At 40.4% G+C, this 25,354-nt stretch overlaps 1 protein-coding gene across 2 annotated transcripts in view; it reads left to right on the forward strand.

Moving 5' to 3' along the window:
• NUP93 (nucleoporin 93) overlaps window positions 1-25,354 on the forward strand; it is a 102,058-nt gene that overhangs the window by 21,378 nt on the left and 55,326 nt on the right. For both annotated transcript variants that reach the window (XM_014827325.3, XM_070500246.1), the window contains exon 3: window positions 5,858-5,975. In XM_014827325.3, the coding sequence (XP_014682811.1) occupies window positions 5,858-5,975 (118 nt within the window). The remainder of the gene's footprint in view (window positions 1-5,857; window positions 5,976-25,354) is intronic.

Genomic DNA, 25,354 nt, shown 5'->3' on the forward strand with positions numbered 1-25,354 from the left:
CCAGAAGAAAGTTATAAGACTCACACTTCCAATTTCAAAACTTACTACAAAGCTACAATATAATCAAGACTATGGAATTGGCATACAGAAGACATACAGGTCAATTGAATAGAATTATGAGTCCAGAAATAAAGCCATGTGTCTGTGATTAACTGATTTTCAACAAGAGTGCCAAGAGCATTCAATGGGAAAGAGTAGTCTTTTCAACAAATGATGCTGAGACAACTGGATATCTACATGCAAAAGAATAAAATTGGACACCTACCTCATGCCATACACAAAAATCAACTCCAGATGGATTACAGACCTAAATCTAAGAGCTAAAACTTTAAAACTTTTAGGAGAAAACACAAGTGTAAATCTTCCTGACCTTAGGTTAGGCAGAGCCTTCTTAGATATGAAACCAAAAGAATCAAAAATAGATAAGTTGAACTTCATCAAAATTAAAAAGCTATATACCTAATAAGGGATTTATCTAGAATATGTAAAAAGCTCTTAGAACTCAATAATAAAAAGACAACCCAATTTTTAAATGAGGAAAAGATCTGAATAGACATTTCTCCAAAGGAGATACATAAATGTCCAATAAGCACATGAAAGGATGGCCTAAACCACTGGCCGTCAGTGAAATGTGAATGAAAACCACAGCGAGATACTCCTTCACGTTCACTAGGATAGCCGTAATCAAAAAGACAGATAACAAGTGGTGGTGAGGATGTGGAAAAAATTGAAACCCTCATATACTGGTGGTAGGAATGTAAAGTGGTACGGCCGCTTTGGTAAACAGTCTAGCAGTTCCTCACAAGGTGAAGTATGGAGTTACCATGTGACTCAGCAGTTCCACTCCCACGTGGATACCCAAGAGAAATGAAAACAGTTGTCCACACAGAAACTTGTACATGAGTCTTCACAGCAGCATTATTGATAGTCACCAAAAAGTGATTATGTCTGAAAACTGATGAATTGATAAATAAAATGTGGCGTATCTGTGTAATGGAATAGTATTTGGCAATAAAAAAGAGTAGACTACTAATACATGCTCCAACATGGATGAACCTTGAAAACATTATGCTGAGTGAAAGAAGCTAGTTAAGAAAGGCTACATGTTGTATAGTTTCATTATGTGCAGTGTCCAGAAAGGCAAATCTATAGAAACAGAAAGTAGATTATTGGTTGCCTAGGGAGTTAGTAGGTTAGGTTAGAGCGACTGCTGATGGATAGGTAGGGCGTTTCTTTTTGGGGTGATAAAAATGTTCTAAAATCAGTTGTAGTGATAATTGTACAACTCTAAATAGAAACTACTGAATTATACACTTTAAATGTGTATAATTGTAGTACATGAATTATATCCTCGGTAAAGCTGTTTTAAAAGAGCAGGTGACACAAATGTATATACCTATCTGATAATAAAAAAAAGAAGAAATGAGTTTTAAAAGTAGCTGGGAGGCCAGCCCCATGGAAGGAGTGGTTAAAGTTCTGCATGCTCCGCTTTAGCAGCTTAGGTTTGTGGGTTTGGATCCTGGGCATGGGCCTACTTCACTCATCAGCGATGCTGTGGAGGCATCCTATATACAAAAAATAGAAGAGGATTGGCACAGACGTTAGCTCAGGGCTAATCTTCCTCAAGCAAAAAAAGAGGAGGATTGGCAACGGATGTTAGCTCAGGGGTAATCTTCCTCATCAAAAAAATAAATAAATAAAAGTACCTAGGATTTGCTTTAATCAGGTATGATAAGACACATGGACCTGGAAATGACTGTCACAGTTCTCTAGAAACAACAGTCAGGACATGCCATGCAGGGCCACATGGGGAAGCACTGGGGTCAGTCAGGAGGCAGAGGGAGAAGGGGAAAGTGGGCATAAGCCTTTATTGTGGTTTCTGCAGGAAGACAAGGCAAGGCAGGGTGGCAGGCTTGGGACTGGCTAGTTAGCAATAACCTCAGCGGGTTCTGGGGGTACCGGTCCTGGCTCTAGGTGTCTGGTACCTAGCCCTGGGATGATCAGGGCAGGAGACAGTGGCCCAGTAAAGGAGGTGGTTGGGTTATGGGCTCTGGATTGATTGGTTTGCCTGTGAAATAGGCACTTGCAGGCCTCTAGGAATTAGCTGACCCAGGGAGGGGCAAGTGTCAGCAAGGTCCCAGATGTCAAAGCATCAAATACAGAAAATAAAAAGGTACAATTAATATGAAAGATAAATAACCAAAAGGTTGCCTGTAGGAAAAGAGAGGGAATAAGGAGTAGAAGACAGAGACTTTTTTTATAGATTTGACTTTGGAATTGTGGAAATACTTTATATAATTATAAAATAAAATTAAATTTATAAAAGGGAAAATAAATACTTATCCAGTTGGTCACATAACCACACAGAGAGGAATAGTTCCAAGTAATGTGTTAATCTGTCTTCAGTAATCATATTGTTGATGCAGCAGTTGTTAACTCCTGTTTTGAGACTGTTGTGTGTATAGTGTAGGATAAAGCAAGGAAGTAGTTTTGGTGGTGATGCTGAGAAGTAGGACTTTCAGTGTGGGAGGAAGGACACACAGATAGAAAATCTATGAGGTTAACCCAAAATCTTGTGTTTTTAACTTTGAATTGGAAGGATCAGTATGAATTCATGATAATTTATCTAAGGGAAACTGAAACAAAAGTAACAACTCCATTTCTAGTTCTGCCTTTTGAAAAGGCCTAGAAACAATTAACAGTGAGCAATCTTAGGGCCCAGATAGTGGTCCCTAAAATCCATTTCTTAATAAAAGGAACTTGGCCTCTTTGGAGAGTTGGCTGATTCTAGGACTCGGGCAGTTCTGTATAAAATAAATAGGAAACATCTGTCATACCAGATAGCAAGGAAGTTATGAAGGTCTGCTTGAGTCATGTCGGAAGAACTCAGAAACCGACTTCAAAAGGCTTCTACTGGCCAAAGATGAGATGCTTTGAGCATCATAAAGATAATAACTGCACTGGATTGAAATACATCAAATATGTTTAAATTCATGAGTTCGTAATGATAATAAAACAAAACTCATCAGTCATCTTGGGAGGATTCTAGAGAATGACTCATTATTCAGAGTTATCACATAGTTGATGAAGAGTGTGTCTCTGAAAGGAAATATTCCAGCTAATAAAGATAGAATACCACCATTTTGCAACCTCTAAGGAATTAATGAATCCAAGCAATGATCATCAATGTCTGCAAACATTCCAAAAAGAGAACATCAGACATTCCATACCTCTTGGTGTAAATCTGAAGTTATATAACCAAAAAAATAATGCTACCTGAATCTGATCAGACCTTTAGTGCTTACATTCAATTTGCAGGAAGTTGGACAGAAGCAGCTAGAGGAACGTGTGGAATGACGTCATGGAGATGCAATCAGTAAACCTGTTATGTGGGAAACTGCATCCTTGCTACTTTGAGGGTAGTCCATGGATCAACAACATAAGCATCACCTATGAGCTTTTTAGAAGTGGAGGATCTCAGGCTCCATCCCAGACCTACGCAATCGAAGTCTGCGTTTTAACAAGCTTCCCAGGTCATTCACATGTACATTTCAAGTTTGAGTAGCACTGCTTTACAGGACAAATAATCCAGAGCCTCTAACAAAGAAATTATAAGAAGAAGAAAGAGATGGAGGCAATTTGTAGATTAAGAGAGATTTAGGAGGCATAGTAAGCATTCACAAGTAGAGACCTTATTTGTATGCCATTCAAACAAACACAAATTTTAAAATTATGAAATAACTGGGGAGATAATCTTGGATCTACTTTGAAGTAATCGGGGTGGTGGAGAGAGGAAAGTAGGTAGGGATGTAGATGAAACAGGGTTTGGCTATGACACGCAAGTTGTTGAAGCTGGGTAATGGGTACAAGGAGGTTTACTATTTTAATTTTGTATTAAATTTTTTTCACTCTAATAACAAAAAGGGGGACTTACTAAGATGGCTGTAATAAAAACAGTAATAAGTATTGGCGAGGGTGTGGAAAAGATTGGAACCACGTACATTGCATTGCTTGTGGGTATGGAAAATGGTGTCGCTGCTTTGGAAAACAGTCTGGCAGTTCTTCAAAAGGTTAAACAGAGAGTTGCCATACGATCTAGCTACTCCACTCTTAGGTGTATACCCAAGAGAGAGGAAAACATATGTTCACACAGAAACTTGTACATGATGCTCATGGCAGCGTTTTTCATAATAGCCAAAAAGTGGAAACAACCCAAATGTCCAACAACTGATGGATGGATACATTCATAAATATAAAATGTGGCATATCCATATAATGGAATACTATTCAATAATAAAAAGCAATGAAGTACTGATACATGCTACAACATGGATGAACCTTGAAAACATTTTGCTAAGTGAAAGAACCTAACACAGAAGACTACAGCTTATATTATTTATTTGTATGAAATGTCCAGAATAGGGAAACGTATAGAGATGGAAGTTAGATCAGTGGTTGCCAGGGGCTGAGGGGGGATTTGGAGGGACATGGGGAGTGACTGCTGATGGGTAGGGGGTTTATTTTGGGGTGTGATAAAAGTTCTAAAATTGATTGTGGTGATGGTTGTACAACTCTGTGAGTATACTGAAACCCACTGAATTGTGCTCTTTAAATGGGTGAATTGTATGGTATGTGAATAACATGTCAGTAACGCTGTTATTAAAAAAGGAAGGTGGCTGTTAGACTGATACCCGTGCTCCAGGCTTCACCCAACATCAGTCAGGATCATTGTGAGGAAATTTGCCTAGGTGATTCTAATGTGCAACCAGGGGTGGGAACCACTGTATTAGAAAGTTAGCTATTGAGGATTGTAAGAGAAAAGAGGCAGGATTATCTATTTGACATGGTAGCCTGGAGGGGAAGCCTCAGGGATGGCATCATAGTTGACCTGTCTACATGGAGGAGACAAAAATCTACAGTGAGGAGCCCTCTGGGCGCACATCATCTATTTCTGTAGTACTTAGTAGAATGGAAATAAAGAAGCAACAATCTGAACAATTAATCTAATTCTCCTAAGTTTCTTTCTTCCAGAGAGTGTTCTAGATATTAATGAGAATCTGTGGTTTTTTTTCTTTTTACTCTTCCATTGTTACGTTGCCCCAGATGAGTAGAAATAAAGCCAGCTGTGTTATTCCTGCCTGTCTTCAAAAGCATTAATTAGTCAGGTGACAGCCTCCTGGATTATTGAACTAGGCAGCAGAGAGGGATCTTGCAGAGGTACTGCATGTGGTACTTGGCTTTTGAGGAGAACTGGCCTTGGATTCTGGTTTGACTGCCTTTCGCAAATCATTGATTGCCCTGGACTATTAGATTCCTCAACTAATGAGTAAAGTTTAGACTAGATTGCTCCTGAAACTTCTAAAATTTTGTGGTTCACTATATCTGTCTTTATCGATGCTGTAACTATAGGGTGGTTAGTAGTTTGTGTTCTGGAGCTTGATGACCTGACTCTGCCATTTCATGGCTCTGTGACTTTGGATAAATTGGTTAACCTCTTCGCGCCTTGGTTCCTCATCTATGAAATGGGGATTGAGACTAGCATCTACCTCATGATTTTCTTTACTATGAAATGTTTGGAGCAGTCTAGCCTGTCATTTTATTGATACACTATCATTTTATTCTGGATAAATTCCTTACTCTAATTCAGGCTTGATCAGAATTTTCTCTCTTACTACCAAATGCAATGTTGTATCTGTTATTCTGGGTGATAAATCTTTATGGAAACGTATAAAACAACTAGATAGAAGTGTCTGGGCAGTATGTAGGAAGTTAGGAATAAAAAATACTCTTTAGTATTTTATGAAGCGTACTAGATGTCCTAACCCTACTTTTTTCTCCCTGCTCTGTATCCTCATAGGTCAGTTCTCCTCGGGTCTCGAGGACTTGACATCTCCCACATTTCCCAGCGATTGGAGAGTCTGAGTGCAGCCACCACCTTTGAGCCTCTTGAGCCTGTGAAGGACACGGACATTCAGGTAAGGGCTGCCAGGTGCCAGGACCGGTGCAGGTTGATCCTTGAGCATGCAACCCAGGCTGAAGGCCCTGGCCTTTGTTGACCAGCTGCTTTAGGAATTCCAGATTTCTTTGTTAATTCTCTTTTTCCTCAGATATTAAGAGATTGGGAGAGACACAGCTTTGGAGGTATAGTGGGTATATATGTTGGGTTATTTTCAGAATGCTCTGTGAGGCTGAATTTAAGAAAGCAATTCCAACCTGCAGTTTTTAGATAATTGTAATTACGAGAACAGATTTCTCTTCCTTCCTTGGGCTTAATCCAAAGCACAGAGACATTAGTTGTACGTTTCTCTTGCTTTCTTTGCTAGATCTCAAATAATTTTACTGTTCATCTTCCACATTTCTTTTCTACGTCTTACTTGTATTGGTTGGCAAAGAGCTGGGGAAAACTTGGAGTACTATTTACTGAGACCTACTCATTGATTTCTAGGAAGTATTTGGCTGCGTTAGTGGCACCAGGAAATGGTCTAATAGAGCACTCCAGTCTCATTTAACCTAACATGCCACTGGGCACAATTGATTGTTATTTTATCTAGTCAGAAACTGATTTTGTATGTGTGTGTGCGCGCGTGTGCACTCAGAATTGTTAAGGAAAAGCTTGTGATCCATTTAGTTTTGAGGAATTGGAACACTGTGTTGGTGTTAGATTGAAGGGACAGTGGGTACCATTTTTATCATTAGTTTACCTTTGAAAGGAAAGGATGCAGGTCCTACAAAGGCAAATGCTAGTACAAACGGGTACTAATTGTGTTATTATTTGGGCTCAGTTCAAATTAATACTCTCTGCCCCACCACCCTTTCCAAGAACTGTTTTAATCCATCTAATGGCCACAGTCCTACTGGATTAATTCCAGTGCAGAAACCTAAAATCCCCTAGACTTTGAGTTGAGAGTTGAACAACTATAAACGTTTACTGTTTTTCCTGTTGTTGATATGTTCCCAGATTATGGAAATCCCTTTTTTTCCAGTTTTATGTACTAAATCATAGTTTCCTGTCACCTTATAGATACTTTCTCATTTCCATGTAATCTTAAAATGGCATGTATACTTAACTTTTTTTTCCTTTTTCTAGTTTTAGCTGTCCCCTTCTGCCCTTCTATTTCAACTGCTTGATGCTCTATAAACAAATACTTGTAACAGGCCTGTGGTGGGTGAATGAGATAGAGCTCAAATAATTTGAATAATCACCGTATATTTTGAGGAGTATCCCTAATAGTGTGGAATGAAATGGCACTTTCTGAAAGGTGGTTGTTTGCTTATTTGTTTGAGTGTTTTTAATGTTTAAAATACCAAAGAAGCTGTTCATTTAAAAAACTAATTGCTTTTTAAATTTTCTGTGGCATATTTGTAATACGTGTTGGGATACTCAGGAACATTTAATGACGTACTTCATGAACTCCCACTGATGTGGTCCTCCATTTTTTGCCTTGAGAAACTAATGAAAGGTTTATAAATGTATTGAGTCGTAACGGTCATTTATTGTAACCTTTTGCTTAATGCATGAACACTCACCATCAACATCCCCATTAGATGGTTTCCGAGCAATGCACGCTTGGTGAAAGAGAGTTTCTTAATTTGGAATGAGCGTGGCTAAGAGTTTGGGTCCTGCACCACAGGGAAATCTTTGAACTTGGAGAGGAAGGATGCTTCTATTTCAGAATTTTACTGCTCAGTTGAGTTTTTCCATAATAGCTTCAAAAGTGCAAAATGGTGAGTCTAAGATAACTTTTGATTGATTGGGAATTGATCATCTAGATCTGAAGCAAAGATTTAAGCCTTACTAGTTTCAAAATAAGTCCTCTATTGACTTCATCTTCTTGCCAGTGAAGACTTAAAGGAGAAAATTTAATTTTTAAAAGGCTGAGGCTTTGGCTTGATCTGAGGTGGTTCTAGTTATTGATAAGGGTTGGAAGTTTTAACTTGTGTTGTGTGGCTCAGCTGGCCTGTGCTGAAACGTCCTGTGCGCGCAGTATTATCCTGTCCTTGCCTGACTTCTTGTTCGGTACTCAGATGTGGGAGCCAAGCCAGCTTTCACCCTGAGCATGGGGTGGTCCTCCTTTTAATTCTTCTCACAATGTGTTGGTTATCCAAGAAGAGTTAACGTGAACACTTTCAGTTTTTTCTTTTTAGAAAAGCCAGATATACTTTTTGATGGACATTTTTTTCTCATTTAACAGCTTTATTGAGATATAATTCACATACCATAAATCTGATGGATTTTTGTATATGAACTTTTGTTTTCCCACTAGTGTGGGTTTTGAGATGAGAATGCACCCTAATCCCATGTGCTGAGTGTCAGTGAATTTATTATGTCAATTTATAAATTCGTTAAAGGAAATGCTGACAGATCCTCTGACAGATGCTGTCCAAGACTTTGTATCCTCCATTGTTTGCGTTACTTGTAAGGTTGGAAAGGCATCTTCCCATGTATAGTTATATATAGAGATACAGGTATAGTCCTTTTGTGTTTGGTAAACGTTGATTGTATTTCTTTCTGTTTCTAATGGAGCTTGAAGTTAATATGAGTTTTTTGTTCTTACTGTTTTGTTGTTTGTCATAATCAGTGATGTTGGCATGCGTTGAGAATGCATTTTTAAAAGATTGCTGTGGCTAGCAAAGGTAACATATTTTACCACTTAAATGTCTGTATGGCTGAGGCTAGTAGAATTTTTGAAATGTTTATTGATTTTGTTTTTGGAAATGCTCATAAAGAAGGCCTACACGTTTGTGTAGTAGAGGTCAAGAGCAATAATTATTAATAGGACGTGGTGCTAAAATGACTGCTGCTCTATTCTAAGTGACTTCATGGTGCTTGTGAGTACAAGTCCTCTTGTAGAGATCCACTTGCTCACTTCTGTCTTTGGGAAAAAAATATTGAGGGCAGATTGCGCATCTTGACTGTGATCTGAACAGGCCTAACGTACCACGGATGATGTGTATTATATAGCAATAAAGTACAGATTTACACAGTTCACTTACATTTTGGGCTTTTTCACTGGATTACATGTATATTTCAGTAAGGCTGTGCAAAAATAGCCTGAGTTGGCCCTAAAAATGGGAGCTGCATTTTCTCAGCATTAGGCTATAATACTTTCAAATGGCATTAGACCAAAATATAGTAATATTATTGCTAAACTTATTATGTTAGATTTGTAGGACTGCCACAACAAATTACCATAAACTTAGTGGCCTAAAACGTTAGAAATTTATTCCCTCCACAGTTCTGGAAGCCAGAACTTTGAAATCAAGGTGTTGGCAGCACCATGCTCCCTCCAAAGGCTCTGGGAGAGAATCTTTCCTCTTCCAGCTTCTTGAGGCTCCTGGCGTACCTTGGGTTGTGGCAGCGTAACTCTAGTCTCTGTCTCCATCTTCACAGGTTTTTCCTTGTTTGTGTCAATCTTCACAGGTTTTTCCTTGTTAGTTGTTGGATATAAGGCCCACCTTAAATCCAGGATTATTTCATCTTGAGAGCCTTAACTTAATTATATTTACAAAGACCTTATTTCCAAATAAGGTCACATTCATAGGTACTAGGAGTTAGGATGCAGACATATCTTTTTGTGGGGGACACACTTCCACCCACCACACTTACAGTGCCAGAAAATTTAAAACTGCAAATTAGTAAAACATCTTCAAAGTTAACCCTGTATCACAGCTGTCTGTAATATTGGGATAACGCATCTATTGGTAATTGTTCCAGTGACTGCAAACCTCAACCAGGTATCTGCTCTCATCCTCAGCATTCTCTTTCAGGCCTTTGGGAAGTGAGGCTGACTACCCATGTCTGATTCCAGAGTTCCCTAGTAGTTACTCTCTCCAAATAGGTTAGTGCCTTATGTGTTTGAGAGATTTCTGTAGGGATGTTTTTCAATTAGAGACAGTCTGCTTTTTAAAGTACTAAATACCTAGTTTTTAGGGTCTATATAGGTAGGATTAAATTGTGATACTTCTCTGAGGCAGGAGGAGCTACCTTGTATATATGTATTTCTACTTCAGCCAACCAGGTTGCCTAACCCTTTCCTTTTTCTTTCGTACTTTAGGCTTTTGTTTACTACCTTCCTTTAGCTTGGAGTAGCACCTCTGAAATGTCCAGGTCCTATCAGTCTGACGCTCTGAGGCTTTCCTTAACGCCATCTCTTTCATAGTCTTCTCAGATCTTTCTACCCATGGCCTCCAAATAGAGTATGTTGGCTTTACTGCTTAGGGGAAAACAAAGCTTTCTGAATTTTCTCCCACATTACTTTAAACAGAATATTTATGTTGTTTAGATTATGTTGTTGGAATTGACTTAGCAGCTGGTTCAAATCTTAGATAAGTGAAAATTCAGCCCCTTCTACAAAAAAAGGGGGGAAAAAAGACACTATACTTGAAGGTCTTTGTAATCTGCCTAAATTTCCAGATAGAAATCTGTCCTTTATGAGCAAAGAGAAAAAGAAGTCTGAAATAGAATAAATTAAGTATAAGAAAATTAGAATCAGAGAAACTGATCTATCACAATATAAGACTAATGGTGCAATAATAATTGACTCGTTAAAAATTTCTTTTGCTTGCCACACTGTATCTGTAATAAAATATTCATTATTTCCTTCCTTTTTCTGTCCTTTGCCTTGGAAATGTAGAGTATGCTGAAACCATTCTCAGCTTATCTTTTACATAATCAGAAGAGACTAAATGGCTTAAGTATAAAAACGCATCACTGGTGTGTAACCCCTTATCACCTAAATTGTTATTTTCGTGGTTTATCTTTTAATTTTATATCTTCAGAATTAAGATATGGCTGCTTAAATGCTGCTATATATAACAGCTAAGAGGAGAAGTAGTTGTGTTGCTTGCTAATTGTGTGTTTATAGTACTGGCAAGTTGTTGGGGGGAAATTGGTTCCAGAAATCCCGTGACATTTGTTGGAAAGAGGGTCAGACTTGCCTAGAATGATTAGTGTGCTAATAGTAGCTCTTCAGGAATATTACTGGCACAATATTAATATTCAGGAAAAAATGCAGTAAGCTTTCCCTAGCACGAACCAGTTGAAGGAAAGTTCAGTCTGAATGGGTGAACAATATCTTAATTCTGGAATTATTTTTTGAAGAAATGTAGTTGTCGTTTTTAACTGTTTCTAGAAATTGAAACTACTAAGCATGTGTACCAAGGAGAGGTCTTACCAGAGTTGCTTTAGTAAATTTAAGGAAGAGACAAGGTTCATTCATAAGAGTTGCATCTATTTGCATACTGTTATTTGTATAACAATCCAAGAAATGGTTTAAGCAGGCAAAACATGCCTATCTTCCATTTTGTTTCTGCTCTTAATATGCTTGAGCAGGCTTTTCTGCACATAATGGTGATGTAGCCCAAATTGGATGATTAGACATTTTGAATTAATGGACTCTGAAGGAATAAGACTCTGTTATTTAAATATTTTCGCATAATATAAAAATATAAGAGACTATTGCCTGGAATCTGAGTGAAGATTTTTAGTTAAGCATTTGTGATTATTGACCTTCTTTGTTATATTCTTCCTGCCCCTAAGAGAGTCAATGGGAAGTTCATGGTAACCTTTCTTTTGAGTTTAGAGGACTTTAATGGATATTTGAATCTTGCCCTTCCCCAGCTCATAACAGCTGCCTGTTCTGGACTTAAAACAACCAATAGTTAAGACTTTTGGGTACACTAGCAAATGAACCCAATTCTCTCTGGATCCAAAGCCTGTTAGTTAGAGGGAAACCCTTTCCTGTAACTTCAGGTACATTTTAGGCCAAAATTCAGCTGTAGTGGCTGAACTGCATTTGGAAAAGACACACATCCCCTGTGCCGTGTATTGTTGTTCAGGGCGGTGGTCGTGCCAGGCTTTGTCTCTTGTGTGGACACTGCTGTGTTCATTCACCTCCACTTAATAAACATATTTGCTGTTCCTTGTCATTAAACCCTGACCCAGTGTAAATCTCAGAGCGGGTAAAAACCAGTAAATATGTAAAAAAAATAAAATAAAAAAATGTCTTCACAGAGGAGGTTAATGTGCCATCCTGTTTTATGTTTCTAATTAGGTAGTCTAATGCTGATTGCTATGTAAGTACTGAAATGATTTAATTTTTCTGCCTATTTGTGATAAGGGAGAAGGAAGGTAGGCATTGTGATCTGGTGGCAAAATATGCAGTTCCATTAAAGTATCCTGTGAATGGAAGTAAAAATGATGACTTTGGACTAAAAATGGCTGTTAAAGGCATCGTCTGTGGAAAATGTGAAAAACTGCTTTTATGTGAGCCAAGGATGTAAGATTTCAGCCTTTTTACGTATCCATTCACACTTATTCCTGAATGTAAGCTTTCAGAACAAGCAGGTAAATAGATGCCGAATGCATTCTGAGCAGGCAGGAAATAACAGGCTTTTTTGTCTTCTCAGAGGTTTCTTATATCCTGTAGTGAGCAAGGGAATATCAATTACCAACTTAAAGAAGAAGTTGGAATGGTTTTGGAAGAAGCCCATGGCTAAAATATTTATCCAGCAATGTAGTAGAGCACTTCAGATATTGGCCAGGCCCTGGCGCTTTCCTCTGGAGTTGAGTCACCCCCACCAGGAGCTGTCTCTTAATCTGCCGGTGTCTGTGACGCCTCAGCGCTCTGGAGATGGGGAACATACACTGTCATCTTCAGGCTGGTTTCTTTAACTCGCTTGGTTTCGGGAACCAGAAATGGGCACGTCTTTTTATCTGCTGAACTAGTTGATACTGAAGTGGATGTGATTTAAATGGGGATTAAAACCTCCTCGAAGAGTGAATGCATTCCTGTAGACCAGTTTGTCATTCTCGGATGGCAGCCCTTGACCCTGGACGCCACTTTGACCTGCTTGCCACAGCACCTTGTGATCTCTTATTTCTGTTTTGGAATGTTCGATCCAAAACTTCCCAGGCCTGCAGCCTGATGTGGCTCCTTGCATTAGTGGTGGTTGCAGAGTGTGGCTCCTGACAAAACTTTGAGGTCCAGGTCCCCGCTGTCTCCACTAAGAATCCATATCCTCTGAAAGAACTGAGAGAGGGGCTCATACAGGGAAGACTCTTGGTTTTTCTTCTTTTTGTTTGTTTGGTGGGGACCAGGACAAGAAGCTGGGAGGTAGGATGGGCGACGACATCCTCTGCTGAGAAGACCTGCATGTAGACTTTATTTTGCTGCAAAGCTCTCATAAACAGTGTGTGTTGCTTTCTTTTTAAGTATTTTCCTGTTTGACACATGCTTGGCTTCCATCTTGCACTTCACTTATGGAGGGTGAGTGCCCCAAGCTCGGGTTGCCGGCAGCCGAGCTGAGGCTAAAGCCCCTGATTCTGACAGTCCCTGGTCTGCAACACTACCGTCAGCAGCAGTGCGTTCACCACTTTAATTATCCTGGAGGACAGAAGGGCGAGTCCTCGCTCCTCACCGTGGAGTGGCTGAGGGGCTGAGATGCCATCAGCAGAATCCTGCCTGTGCTTTTCAGAAAACCGCAGCACTTGAAGTGGGGCAGCAGAATCTGCTGAGCAGGGCACCGTGTGACACAGCTTCCACGAAACTGTACAGAGAGAACCCTTGTCTCATAAAATGTATTTACCACTAGGACTGGGCTACTTGTTTAATTTATAAAACAAAGGAGAGGATTGGGTCAGCAGAACGTAGGTGGCAGTGTGGGTTTACTGGCTGATTTTTATTATTACTACCTGATTTGGTTTATTTCTTTGGCATGAGCAAAAGCATGTAGGTGGGGGAGAGTTTCCTCCACTTCTCCCTTTTCTTTAAAAAAAAGATTGGCTATTTTAAAATGCTGTCACTATCTTAGGGATAGGTAGAAACAGCCATGAAAGGTTATAACATGCTTGATTTGCTCAAGGTACCAAAAAATGCACTGGTGTGATGTTATCTGGGAGTACCTTCTCCTCTCTTATTAGGTTCTCTTATCCACAGTGCATATCAGTCTGTCTCAGCAGGACCAGTCGCTAAATGAGCAGGGCCTGGTGGATCCTTGAAGGTTTACAGGAATTCACAGGAGCACTTGCTTCTCTGACGAGGTCCCAAACTGCCCCAGATGTCTTCGTGTTGGAGGAGTATGGTGGTGGGTGTTGTTCATTCAAAAGGTCCTCACTGAATCACTGCTTCCCAAGCAAGTTTTTTTTTTTTCAGATTTGTGTCAGACTGAGAGATACTTTTATAAAATACAGTAAAAGTGAATTACTAGAAAAAAATGAAATAAAAGACATGCAAAATACAAGCCCTAGTTTTTAAAGTTAAATTCAATAGATATAAAATTACTCTGTCAGGTTGCTACAAAAGTTTCTACGTGCTTGTTCTCGGCTTCTGTAATTATTTGCTGCAGACTCGTACTGCTTCAACTCTACTTTGAGTAGTGCTAGTTTAAATAATTATGTTTTCTTCCTCCCTCCCTCGCCTCTTCCCTCTCTTCCCTGTGTCCCTTCCTTTCTTTTGTTTAGTTTAAGTATTCTCTACTGGTGCAGTGAAACAGGCACCGAAGACAGGTTTGAATTCCTGTCTTCTGTTTTCCCCCAGCTGAGGTGAGGAGGCAGAGCTAAGGTTTACTGAGCATTTGCTGTGTCTGGACACTGTACTGAGCACTTACTTTCTGGGTTTCCTCATTCAGTCCTTCCAGTAACCCTCTGAGGCGGATACTTTTGTTAACCCCATTTCACTGATGACAAACCTAAGGCCTGCAGGGCCGAGGTATGCCAGACTTGGACTCCCTTCTGTTGGTTCGAGTTCAGTACTGTGCCCTTAGCTCCCTAGGTTTTACATTTTATTTGTAGACTGAGACTTTTAGTAAAGGAGTGAATTTCAAGATATATTTGAAGGAGGAAGGAAGTAGAAGTATGAAATAAAAGTAGAATTGATTGCTTATTTAGAGTAAAATAAAGAGTAGAAAGCCCGTAGTGAATGGATGTGGTGGGCATTGCTCTTATTTACATCAGCTTAGTAGTAAAACGACGTTGATTGAGGGAGAAGCTGGAACATGCATTCTAAACCGTGATACAAACCCCTGCTGATTTTGGGGGGAGATGAGCTTTGCAGGAAGGCCAAAGCTGCTTCATCCATTTATCTCCAGGTGCTTGCTTTTTTGCTGTAGTTTTCTGCTTGCTGAGCTGTCAGTTTAATTTACTGTCTAAAACTCAGCCTGTTATTTCTCAGGTTTGCTGCCCTACAGGTACACTGTAAAGGATTTCTGTGAAATCCTGGAGCAGCTTTTAGTTTTGAAATGCCAAGGCTTTGTGTTTGTGAAAATAGGTTGTGTTCAGCTTCTTGCTTGATCATCTTTGTTTTGTTTTGCTTCTGAAGCTGAGCTTGAGTTAGAAGGATGATGCTAGAAGCAATTTGAAGGGCACATCAAATTTTTACCGTAATCCTGAACTATTGATTGTTGACTTATTTGTAGGTTTAATGCAGACCCATTTCCTTACTTAGCGTCTGACTGGCCATTAAGCCCTGGCAGTGTGCCGGAATGTTGAAATCTTGCATCTTATAATATGATTTGGCTGTCTAAGGGTATTATGTGTGTTTGGTTTTTAAAGACACAGACAGAGCCCTCAACTTTGTGTCTGCTCCAGAATACAGGAAGGAATTTTTCTACAACAAAAGTATTCATTTCTAGGTTACAGCATAAAAAGTAAGGCATTGACATACAGCTGAATGTTAACACCTGAACTCATGCAGACTCATGCCTTTTGGACTAACTGGCTCTTATAAATAAATGCAAACTAACATAACGGAATCTTGAAGAGAAGACCAAGGAGGGAACTGAAAAGGCGTGGTAGTGTTCCAGAATAGGTCACAGTTAAGCAGTCCTGTGTAAGTGGCTCTCAGCGTGTGCCTGGTGCCACTCTCCTAGCATGAAGTTGAAATTAGGATCTAGCTGAGGGGCTGGTACAGTGTCCTGCTTCCTGAGGGAGCTGGGCTCAGAGTGGTTGGAGGAGAAGTAATCATTGTCTGCAAAAGACTTTTACCCTCCTCTTTCACAACCTGGACACCTCTTGACTAGAATAGACGGTGAGCCCTCACGTCTTGAGTGAGGGCTGAGGGAGTTAGATGACAAGGAGAACTTAAATTTAGGATTTTGAGAGTGTGAATGAGAACTGAATGGCTTTAGGAGGGACAATTCACTTTCCCCCCAGTTACAAAAGTAAGACACGCTTATTAATTCAGAGAACTTGGAAAATGGCTCCATAGTGCACTTTCTTGACTGCTATATTGCCCCTTGAAGTTGTCAGAACAGTCACCATTTGGGAATGTTGAATTGTTTGGACCAGGTACTTGAGACTATAGAACATCTGTTTGAAATGACAAGGAAACTTGATTTATTTTAACAGAGAGATGAGGAATTAGTCCATGAAACATGTGTTTGAGATGGACCATAAAAATGGCCCTCATAATTGAGAACTGGCCAGTTCTTATAAAATGACACACAGTCTTTTTCTTTATTCTGTAATGGAAAAGCTTCCTAATGTGTGAAAAGGGATCTGAGACAGGCAGATTTCATGAGCAACCATTACGCATTTCACTATCCCCCTCAAACCATTTAGAAGAATATTATTGAGAAGTTCTGTGACTTTGTCTTAATTTGGAAGATTTAGGGGGAGGTAACAGGCCAGGAATTTTATGTGAACTTTGAGGCCATGGTAACGTGAACTTGGAACATAATAATCCTTCCATTTGTATAATACTTTGCAGTGGGCTTTGTCTTATTCCTCATTGCAGTGTTTGAGGTGGGTTGAATGGATGTTGGCGTCATCTCTGTTTAGAAGGGGAAGAAATTGAGACCAAGATAGAGACTTTAGTTACTATCAAAGGTGGAACTTGAAACCAGATACTCCTTTTTTTTTAAGATTTTATTTTTCCTTTTTTCTCCCAAAAGCCCCCTGGTACATAGTTGTGTATTTTTAGTTGGGTACTTCTAGTTGTGGCATGTGAGATGCTGCCCCAATACGGCCTGACGAGCGGTGCCATGTCCGTGCCCAGGATTCGAACTGGTGAAACCCTGGGCCGCTGAAGCAGAGTGCCCAGACTTAGCCACTCGACCACAGGGCTAGCCCCCAAACCCAGATGCTTCTTTTTTTTTTTTTTTTTTTTTAAAGATTTTATTTTTCCTTTTTCTCCCCAAAGCCCCCCAGTACATAGTTGCATATTCTTCGTTGTGGGTCCTTCTAGTTGTGGCATGTGGGACACTGCCTCAGCGTGGCTTGATGAGCAGTGGCATGTCTGCACCCAGGATTCGAACCAACGAAACACTGGGCCGCCTGTAGCGGAGCGTGCAAACTTAACCACTCGGCCACGGGGCCAGCCCCCCAGATGCTTCTTAATACCTTGTCTTGTATCCTTATTGTCATGCCTCCCTGAGGAAGGCATCAAGGAGTGGACTATTTGGGTAAATTCCACATTATTTTTTTTTGCAAAGACAGTGTTAGTTCTTTTGCTACTGGTCAAGTTTCTTATGTTTTGGTCCTGTCTGTCCTCTCGGACCTTTTCTTACTTGTTTTCTTTGAAGTGACATTTCCATTTATTCCTTTCCATATGAAAGATTTGCTGGTTAACTCAATCAATTGTAGAGATGAAAATGCTACTTAGAAGAGTAATACTGTAAACTGAGTAGTGACAAACCTCACATTTTCCACCTGAGATACACTTTGGAACAAAATGTGGTACTGATGTTTGTTGCTACTGCTGACGGTTTACAGGTGCCGTCTGTGAAGGGGCTCAAGGTTTCTCAAGATTTGTCGCACTAGAGCCTATCAGCCTGGTTTATGCTGTCTGAGTAGGTTATTGGTGGCAAGCAAGTGCAGAGCGGCAAACTGCAATGCAAGTTGTATTTGAAGCTTTAGGTGGACTAGACTGTCAGGGTTTAGAGCATATTGGAGGAGAGGTTTTTTGTTTGTTTTTGTTTTTGCCAGTTTTTTGCTTTCTGTTTCACCCTCCTCCCGTCCCGGTTTTCTTCCATTCTTTTTATCTGTTCTTTTGTCTTTTCTCCTTTCTTCCTTTCATTCTTGCTTTCCTTCTCTCCTTTGCTTTCCTCTTTCTCTGCCTCTCTCCCCCAAACTTTTAGGCTGGCTGTCATCTGAAGCAGCCATTCCTAACAGGAGTGTACCTCCTTTTTCCTGATCAGGTATTAGCTGTAGATCTCGGCTCTCAGGATGGTTCCTGCAGCCTGGCAGTGTGCGCCCCCGAAGCTCTTGCTCTGTAGAGGGAGCACAGTCTAGGCGTGATGTTGAGCTGGACGCCGTGGAGAGACTGGTTCTGTGGAAGCCCGGCCTCTTCTTCATGTGCTCTCATTACTTGTGCTTGCTTGCTTGCTTTTTTTTTTTTTTGGTGAGGAAGATTTTTGCCCTGAGATAACATCCGTTGCCAATCCTCCTCTTTTTTTGCTTAAGGAAGATTAGCTCTGAGCTAACATCTGTGCCAAACTTTGTCCACTTTTTTGTATGTGAGATGCCTCCACAGCATGGCTGATGAGTGGAGCAGATCCATGCCCAGGATCTGAACCCTGTGAACTTGGGTTGCCAAAGTGGAGTGGGTGAAACTTTAACCACTTGGCCTGGGGCTGGCCCGCATTCTCCGTTTTCAAACCCCAAAGAAGTGGAGTTTAGTTTATCAATCTAGCTAACTTGCTTTTGTTTTGCTGTTTTAATGAGTGCCCTGAAGTGCATTTCCTTATTTTTAGCCCTTGCGTAAAGCCTCTGCTAATATTCTACTTTTGTTTCTTTGGTGCCTGATTCAGCTTGGTATTGAGAGTGTGTACGAGTTTTCTGTTCCAGTGCATAGCAGTCTGGGGTTTGGGTGAGGCTGTTACAACTTATTCATTTTTTAGGACTGATTGTACGTTACAGCCAAATCCTAAATTGAGGGGATGATGGGGAAGAAAGTGACCAAGGAAAAGGAGATATTTGATTTTGTTTCTCATGTTTTAGGAATGAAGTTATAAATTAATCTAGCTCTCAACTTCATATGTGCTCTTCCCCATGTGTTAACTGTTCATCCTACTAGCTCGGTTCTTTGGGGGAGAGGGAGTGTTATGGAATGGGGTTTGTTTTGGGCAGCAGACATGCAGAGCCCTTCAGGCATCTGGGTTTTTCGCTGGGGCTGGGAAGGGAAAGGAGCTGTAAAGCTCATCGCTGTACCTCAGGTTGGTTTTCATTTCCTTCTCCATTCCTCTCATGCTCTGAATGCCTTGATCAACCAGAGGCAGCTCTTTGTCAGTGATTCTCAAGTGTGGTGCCCAGACCAGCAGCATCAGCATAACCTGGGAACTTGTTAGAAATGTAGATTCTCGGGCCCCACTCCAGGCCTGCTGAATCCAGTCTCTGGAGGTGGGGCCCAGAATCTGTATTTTAACAAGCCCTCCAGTGTGAGATCCACCAGGTTAAGTGATTACCGAAGTTTAGTGTAGGTAAACCCTGCTTTTCTAGCAGTCTCTGCCAACTTGTAAACTTTATCCACCTGTGAACCAACCCTGAACTTTTAGCCTGCAAAGCAGTGTGTTTATCTTTTAAGTATTCAAGTCCATAAAGAATTTGTAACTACCTTTGTTATTATCTTTGCTTTGTTAAGGACACAGTGGTCAATAAAATATAGTTAAAGCTTATATATATTAAAAACTTATGACTTATATTGGTCATTGATTATTTTTCACCATGGAGGTATTCACTCTGATGCTGAGGCTGTAGCTCAAAATCCACTGCCTGAAGAGCAGTTGGAGCCCAGAGGAGAATGCAGAGAGGGAGACAGAGGAAGAGGAAACGGAGGGATTAATAATCCCATCCTGCTTCATCATCATCGTCCTCTCTGATCGCTGCGAGCGGATGTGCTGTTGCTTCTGCAAATGTTAATAATTCATGGATGGGCTGTGCCAAAGCGAGGCCTTGAATCTGGTCTCTCAGCAGATTAAATACGCCGTCTGCCATCAGTAGGAACCCAGAGAAATGAAAGATGGACTTGCTGTTTTTACTCATTAACCTGATTTTCTCTACCTTTCTCCTCAGCTCCTCTCATTCTCCTTCTGTTTACCTTCTCATTGCTTCTCTCTGTACCTCCCCTTCCCCGTTAAGTGAGTGCTCGGGATCTTGGGTCTACTGTTAATGACATTAGATTTACTTTTCCTTAGCTACTAGTAACAACAGATGCCATGAGAGAAAGCAGAAAGACAGAATAAGTATTTCCTTGGAAATGTCTAAATCAGTCTGCATATTTGAAAGATATATTAAAGTGTGCAGGCTGTGTTTTAGACATCACTTGAAATTGCTTCTCTTTGCTTTGAAGAGTAATGCTATCGTATAGACAGTTGAAGGTATATATAGTATTCCTACTTCATATGGGTCTGGTGGCCTTTTTCCATTTTACAGATGAGGAAGCTGAGGCATGAGGTGAATGACTCACGTGGGGTTACCTACAGCCCAGTTCTTTTGACTCCCAACTCCACTATGCTTTCTGCTAGACTTAATAACCTCTGGCTTTTAGAAGTCATATGTAGGTAGCCTTATGGGGCATTTCATCAGATTAAATTCTAATAACATATAAATAGCTTTACAGGAACACTTCAGATTAAATTCTAAACGTAAATTTGCCAAGAAGCACCATAGTCGGAGAAGGCTGATGACAGTCTGCAGTTCTGTAGACATTTCTAGAACTTCTGCATAACAACTCTCTACAACTTATAGGTTAATCAACTTATAGGTTAAGCGCTCAAAATATATGTTGAGCGCTTAACCCTGTGCCTGAGGCTTGGTTAAGCACCCTAAGTGGATATAATACAGTCCCCATCTTTATTAGATTTTCAGTGTTTTAGGTCTATCCAAGGGGATTCGGCTGCTTGGAATGCCCCGGTATTGACTTAAGTATGTAAGATGGCCAAGTGGTAGAACTGGGATGTTTTAGTTAGCTGTTTGCTAGAGGACTCACTGGTAAGAAGCATATTAATAAAACTGGATCATTGTTTTTAAAATGCTTTCCACTCGTGTCACTGCTGGAAGGCTGGCGGAGAGAAGAATGGCCTTGGGAAAAGCATATTTTAAAATAAACCTAATTTTCAAAAAACTGTTTTAGAATTGCACATCCCTGTGTTTGTTCCTGTTGTGGAGACGAGAAGGGTACAGTACAGAGAAGAAAACCCAACCTGGTGTTTTATGGGGCAGCCTAAGTTCCTGGGGCCTAGACAAGACCACTGTCTCTCTTGCCCTGGCTGTCTGTCCTGACCCGAAGTGGTGCGTGATGAAGGGCAGGGGCCTCCTCTTCCCTGTCCCACTCCTTCGTGGAGGCCATCATGTGTTCTATTGCAAATTCATTTTGTTATTTCTCATATAATTTTTACTCTGGTTATTTTCTTGTGTGGTTTTTTCCCCTTAAGGTTTGCCTCCTTGAATATAATTTTATTACATCTTGATGTCAGATTTTATTTATTGCTTTGAAGAATCGCATATTCAACTTTATAATAGGGATTAATGAGAAAATAGAATCCTGCCTATAATTTCCTTCATAGAAAATTTCCAGGAACCTGTATTTTTTATGTCAGTGAATTTGAAATTCTGACCAGATAATGAAATAAATAGTTTTGCCCTTGTTTAAATCATTTATGGTTGGATAATCTTAGTACCCCTTTTCTAGATTTCTATTGAGGAATTTTTTTTTTTAAATTAGTGTCAGGCCTCAACAATATTTTCCAACTAATAGCGGAAATAATAAATATGTACAGCAAAAACATTACATGAAAATTAAGGTTTTAGCATCTTTTCTTCAAAATAGTAGTAATAATATGATGGACCATGCCTTAATAAGCAAATCCACACTCTGAATATCTGCATTTATAAAAGAAATCTTGGGGTGACATTTAGCTTTAGTATTCCTTCAATTAACAGCTTCCCTACTGAATTTAAAATAGAATTTGTTTAAAAGAATTCTATTTACAATCAACCTGGTAAGAAATACATCTGTTGTGTGAAGTACATTGGTAACAAGAACTAGCAAACTAGAAGAGGTTCTTTTGTATCCCTTATCATCCCCATGTAATAACTTAAACTTCCATGAAATCTGGGGTTCAGGCACACACTTGAGCAGTTTTTCTCAGTCCAGTGTCCCATAGTGCTGTACAAAGAGCCCTGTAAGCAAGAAACTCAGGTCCCAACCCAGGACCTGGACCCGGTCACTGTGTGACTTCGGCCAGAATCTGAGTTTCTTTGTGCCTGTTTTCTTGATCTGTGGCACAAGGAAAGTGAATTGCCCCTGGAATTTTATGGCTATGACTCTGCTGAGTCTTCATGTACTTTATTATTTCATTTGTTTTTTATTGAGGTAGAACTTCTTCATATAGTCTACAAGTTCTTGCCAAAATCATTTGTTCCCTCGTTCTAAACACTAAAGCTTGATGGATGCTGTGAGCGTGTTTGTGTTTGTGTATGTATGTGTGTGAGAGAGAGACAGAGTTCTCCTCATTCTGAGTTTCTAAACTTAGGACTGCACTGAATTGCTCTGGAGGAATACCTGAGGAGATGCTTCCTCCTCCCATTTTAGCCTGTTCCCATTAGTAACTGCATTTACTAGGGAACTGCTTCTTGAAGACATGTTTAAACTGGAAATCTTACATATGAAATTATTTTCACCCACATGCATTAAGTTTCTGGCTCACTTCTAAATCCTGCTGCCACCCTCTTTGATTTATAGGCATACCAGAGGCAGAACCCCGTGCTGCTGCAGTTGAACTCATCAGCTTCTAAATGCAGAGAGAACTTTCTCTTCTCTGTTATTTCTTGATCCCTGGACAGACAGGTTTGCATATGAGCAACAAAGAATGAAACAATTTGTTTTACTGCTAAAGAAGACATGTTTAAATCATCTGATTTTTATTGACTGCCTAAATCTAGCATTTCTCACTTATGACAATACTCAAGGTGAAATGTTATTGATAAAATTAGCAGATTGCATTTTCATTCTCAGCTGATTTGTCAGGACAGATGAGTTGTGAATGCCACACCAATGACTTTGGGCCAAGACCATCTCATTTTCCCTGAACCTCCTTGGCTCTCGGTGCAACTGAGGAAGCCGACTTTGGGAATTGAATATTGTTGGTAATGATGCTTAGTCACAAAGGAGAGTTTGGTGCCTCTGCACATTGGCCAGGAACCACCTCAGCATCTGTCTTACTTCCTGAGGCTGCAGTTTTCTCAGGGAGCTGAAGAGATTTGAAAGAACAAACAACAAGCAAAAGTAATATTTAGCTCCCCTTTAAGTAGTTGCCCGCATCTACCTGGGTGGGGCCTCGTAAACAGTAATAAAAATCAATGAAGTAGTCTTGTTGAGTGCCCATTAGGACAGCACTGTGGTAAGCACTGATGATAATTAGAATAAACATAAATTCTGGATACTGCTCTCGGGAAGCTCATTGTCTTCTACCTGGAGAGCCAAGACTAACATTCCTATAATAGGATCAAACTGCCCAAGCCAGTGTAAAGTGACAGGCAGAACTGAATGGGAACGACGTGAGATTCTAAATGCCGTGGGAGTTCAGGGCAGAGGAAGGAGGTAATGAAGAGTGAATTCTGGGGTAGTTGGGGAAGACCCCCTGGAACAGATGGGATCTCAGTGGACCTTGGAAGATTAAATGGGTTTAGCTCGCAGGAAGTGAAAGAGATGATATGACAGTAACAACCTGACCAAAGTCAGGGAGGTGATTTCAGAAGTTATGTGCTAAGAGGGAAAATCTGTCAGGGAAGTGGAGATCACATGTAGGAGTGCCTGCCAAGCAGTGGGATGTCGGCAGTGTGTGCTGCTGAACGTTTGGAGCAGGTAAATATCAAGAAGAAGGGAGGGAGGGTGTGGAAGCACCTGTGGAAATTGGCTTGGCCAGAGGAAGGATACCTGCTGAGTGTTGTTCAGAGACAGTTGTAACATATCCGGCCAGGACCAGGTTGGTGGCTGAGAAAACGGAGAGGAAAAGATGGATGAGAGATGTTTGAAATAAAACATCTGCCACTCTTGGTGCCTGATGGGCTTAAGAAGGATGTTCAAAAATAACTCGAGGTTTGGAGCAAGGAGAAGGATTGGTGCTATTGGTTGAGGCTGAGAGATTAGGAAGATTAACTGGATTGAGAGTTAGAGTTTGTTTCAATTTTTGATGTTCTGGTAAGACATCACTGTGAAAATGCCCCTGAAACATTTAGAGATAGGATAAGAAACACTGCTCAGAAAATAGCTCCAGACAGAATTTTCCAGAGCCAGTGGTCTAGAGCTAAGACTTGCGGCAGTAAAAATGAATGTCCGGGAAATGTACAGCATGGGGCAAGGGAACAGGGTGTCAGCAAAGAGAGAGGAGCCAGGAGGAGGTTGGTGATGGCCAGCTGGGAAGGGGAGCTGGGTCCAGCTTTGCTTCAGAAGGCTAGGGGTTAGGGGACAGTAACTGCCCAACCTCCCATTCTTAACTCTGAAAGGCACTTCCCACCAACGGTATTACTTACCTTCCCAGCAGCCCAGTGCACCTGGCAGAAGGCAGGACAGAGCTCACCAAGAATCTGTAAACGTTTGATTTCTGGGTAAAGCCCTGCATACGCTCCGTGTACTTTATTTACGGTTGTTCACTTCAACATGATAATTTCACCTGGTGATTATCATCATTCTTCCTGAACCTGAACCACAGAATTTCAATGGCTTCCTTTTTCTGTTCTGTAATCCTATTTATTAATGGTAACAGGAGAAAAAAAAAAGAGTATCAGTGCCACACCTTCAAAAAAGTCTCCTCATCCTTGGTGTGTTTCAGGTGTGGGCTTAAGGAATTTGGAACTATCCCCCCTTCCCTTTTTTTTCCCCCCTCCTACTCAGAAATCTTTCAATCCAATTAACTACATGAGGGAAAAGGTCAGAGTCTTGGAATCTGGGTATCTTAACTTGGAGGAAGTGTCTGTACTTTTTTAGGTAAAAAAAATCTTCCTTTTTTTCTTGGTCCTCTACTTGTACTTTGCTGAGAAGTTGTTTAATAGGCCAGTGAAAGAGTCTGTAGAGAGATGGAAATAGAAATAACAAACTTGAAACTTCTCTATTAAAGATTCTCATTACAGTGGATTCTAAGGAAATATCCAAAGACATGCTTTGTTGGAATTTTGTATGGAATACTGTTTGAAAATTCAAGCCCTCATCTGAAATTTGGAGGTCTTTCAATACAGAGACCTTAATATACTTGGGTCATTGTGGTAGTAAGATGCATCTGTCCTTACTTTTGGGTGTCTAGATTTTTTATAGAGAGTGTGTATCTCATGTACAAGGTGGCTGTTGTAGTTCAGAATGGTGCAGTGCACAGAGAATTTTGAAAAGACGGTGTCAATTCCCTTTGGTAGAAAGGATCAGAC

Source organism: Equus asinus, chromosome 28, assembly GCF_041296235.1.
Source record: "Equus asinus isolate D_3611 breed Donkey chromosome 28, EquAss-T2T_v2, whole genome shotgun sequence".
NCBI classification, from domain to species: domain Eukaryota; kingdom Metazoa; phylum Chordata; class Mammalia; order Perissodactyla; family Equidae; genus Equus; species Equus asinus.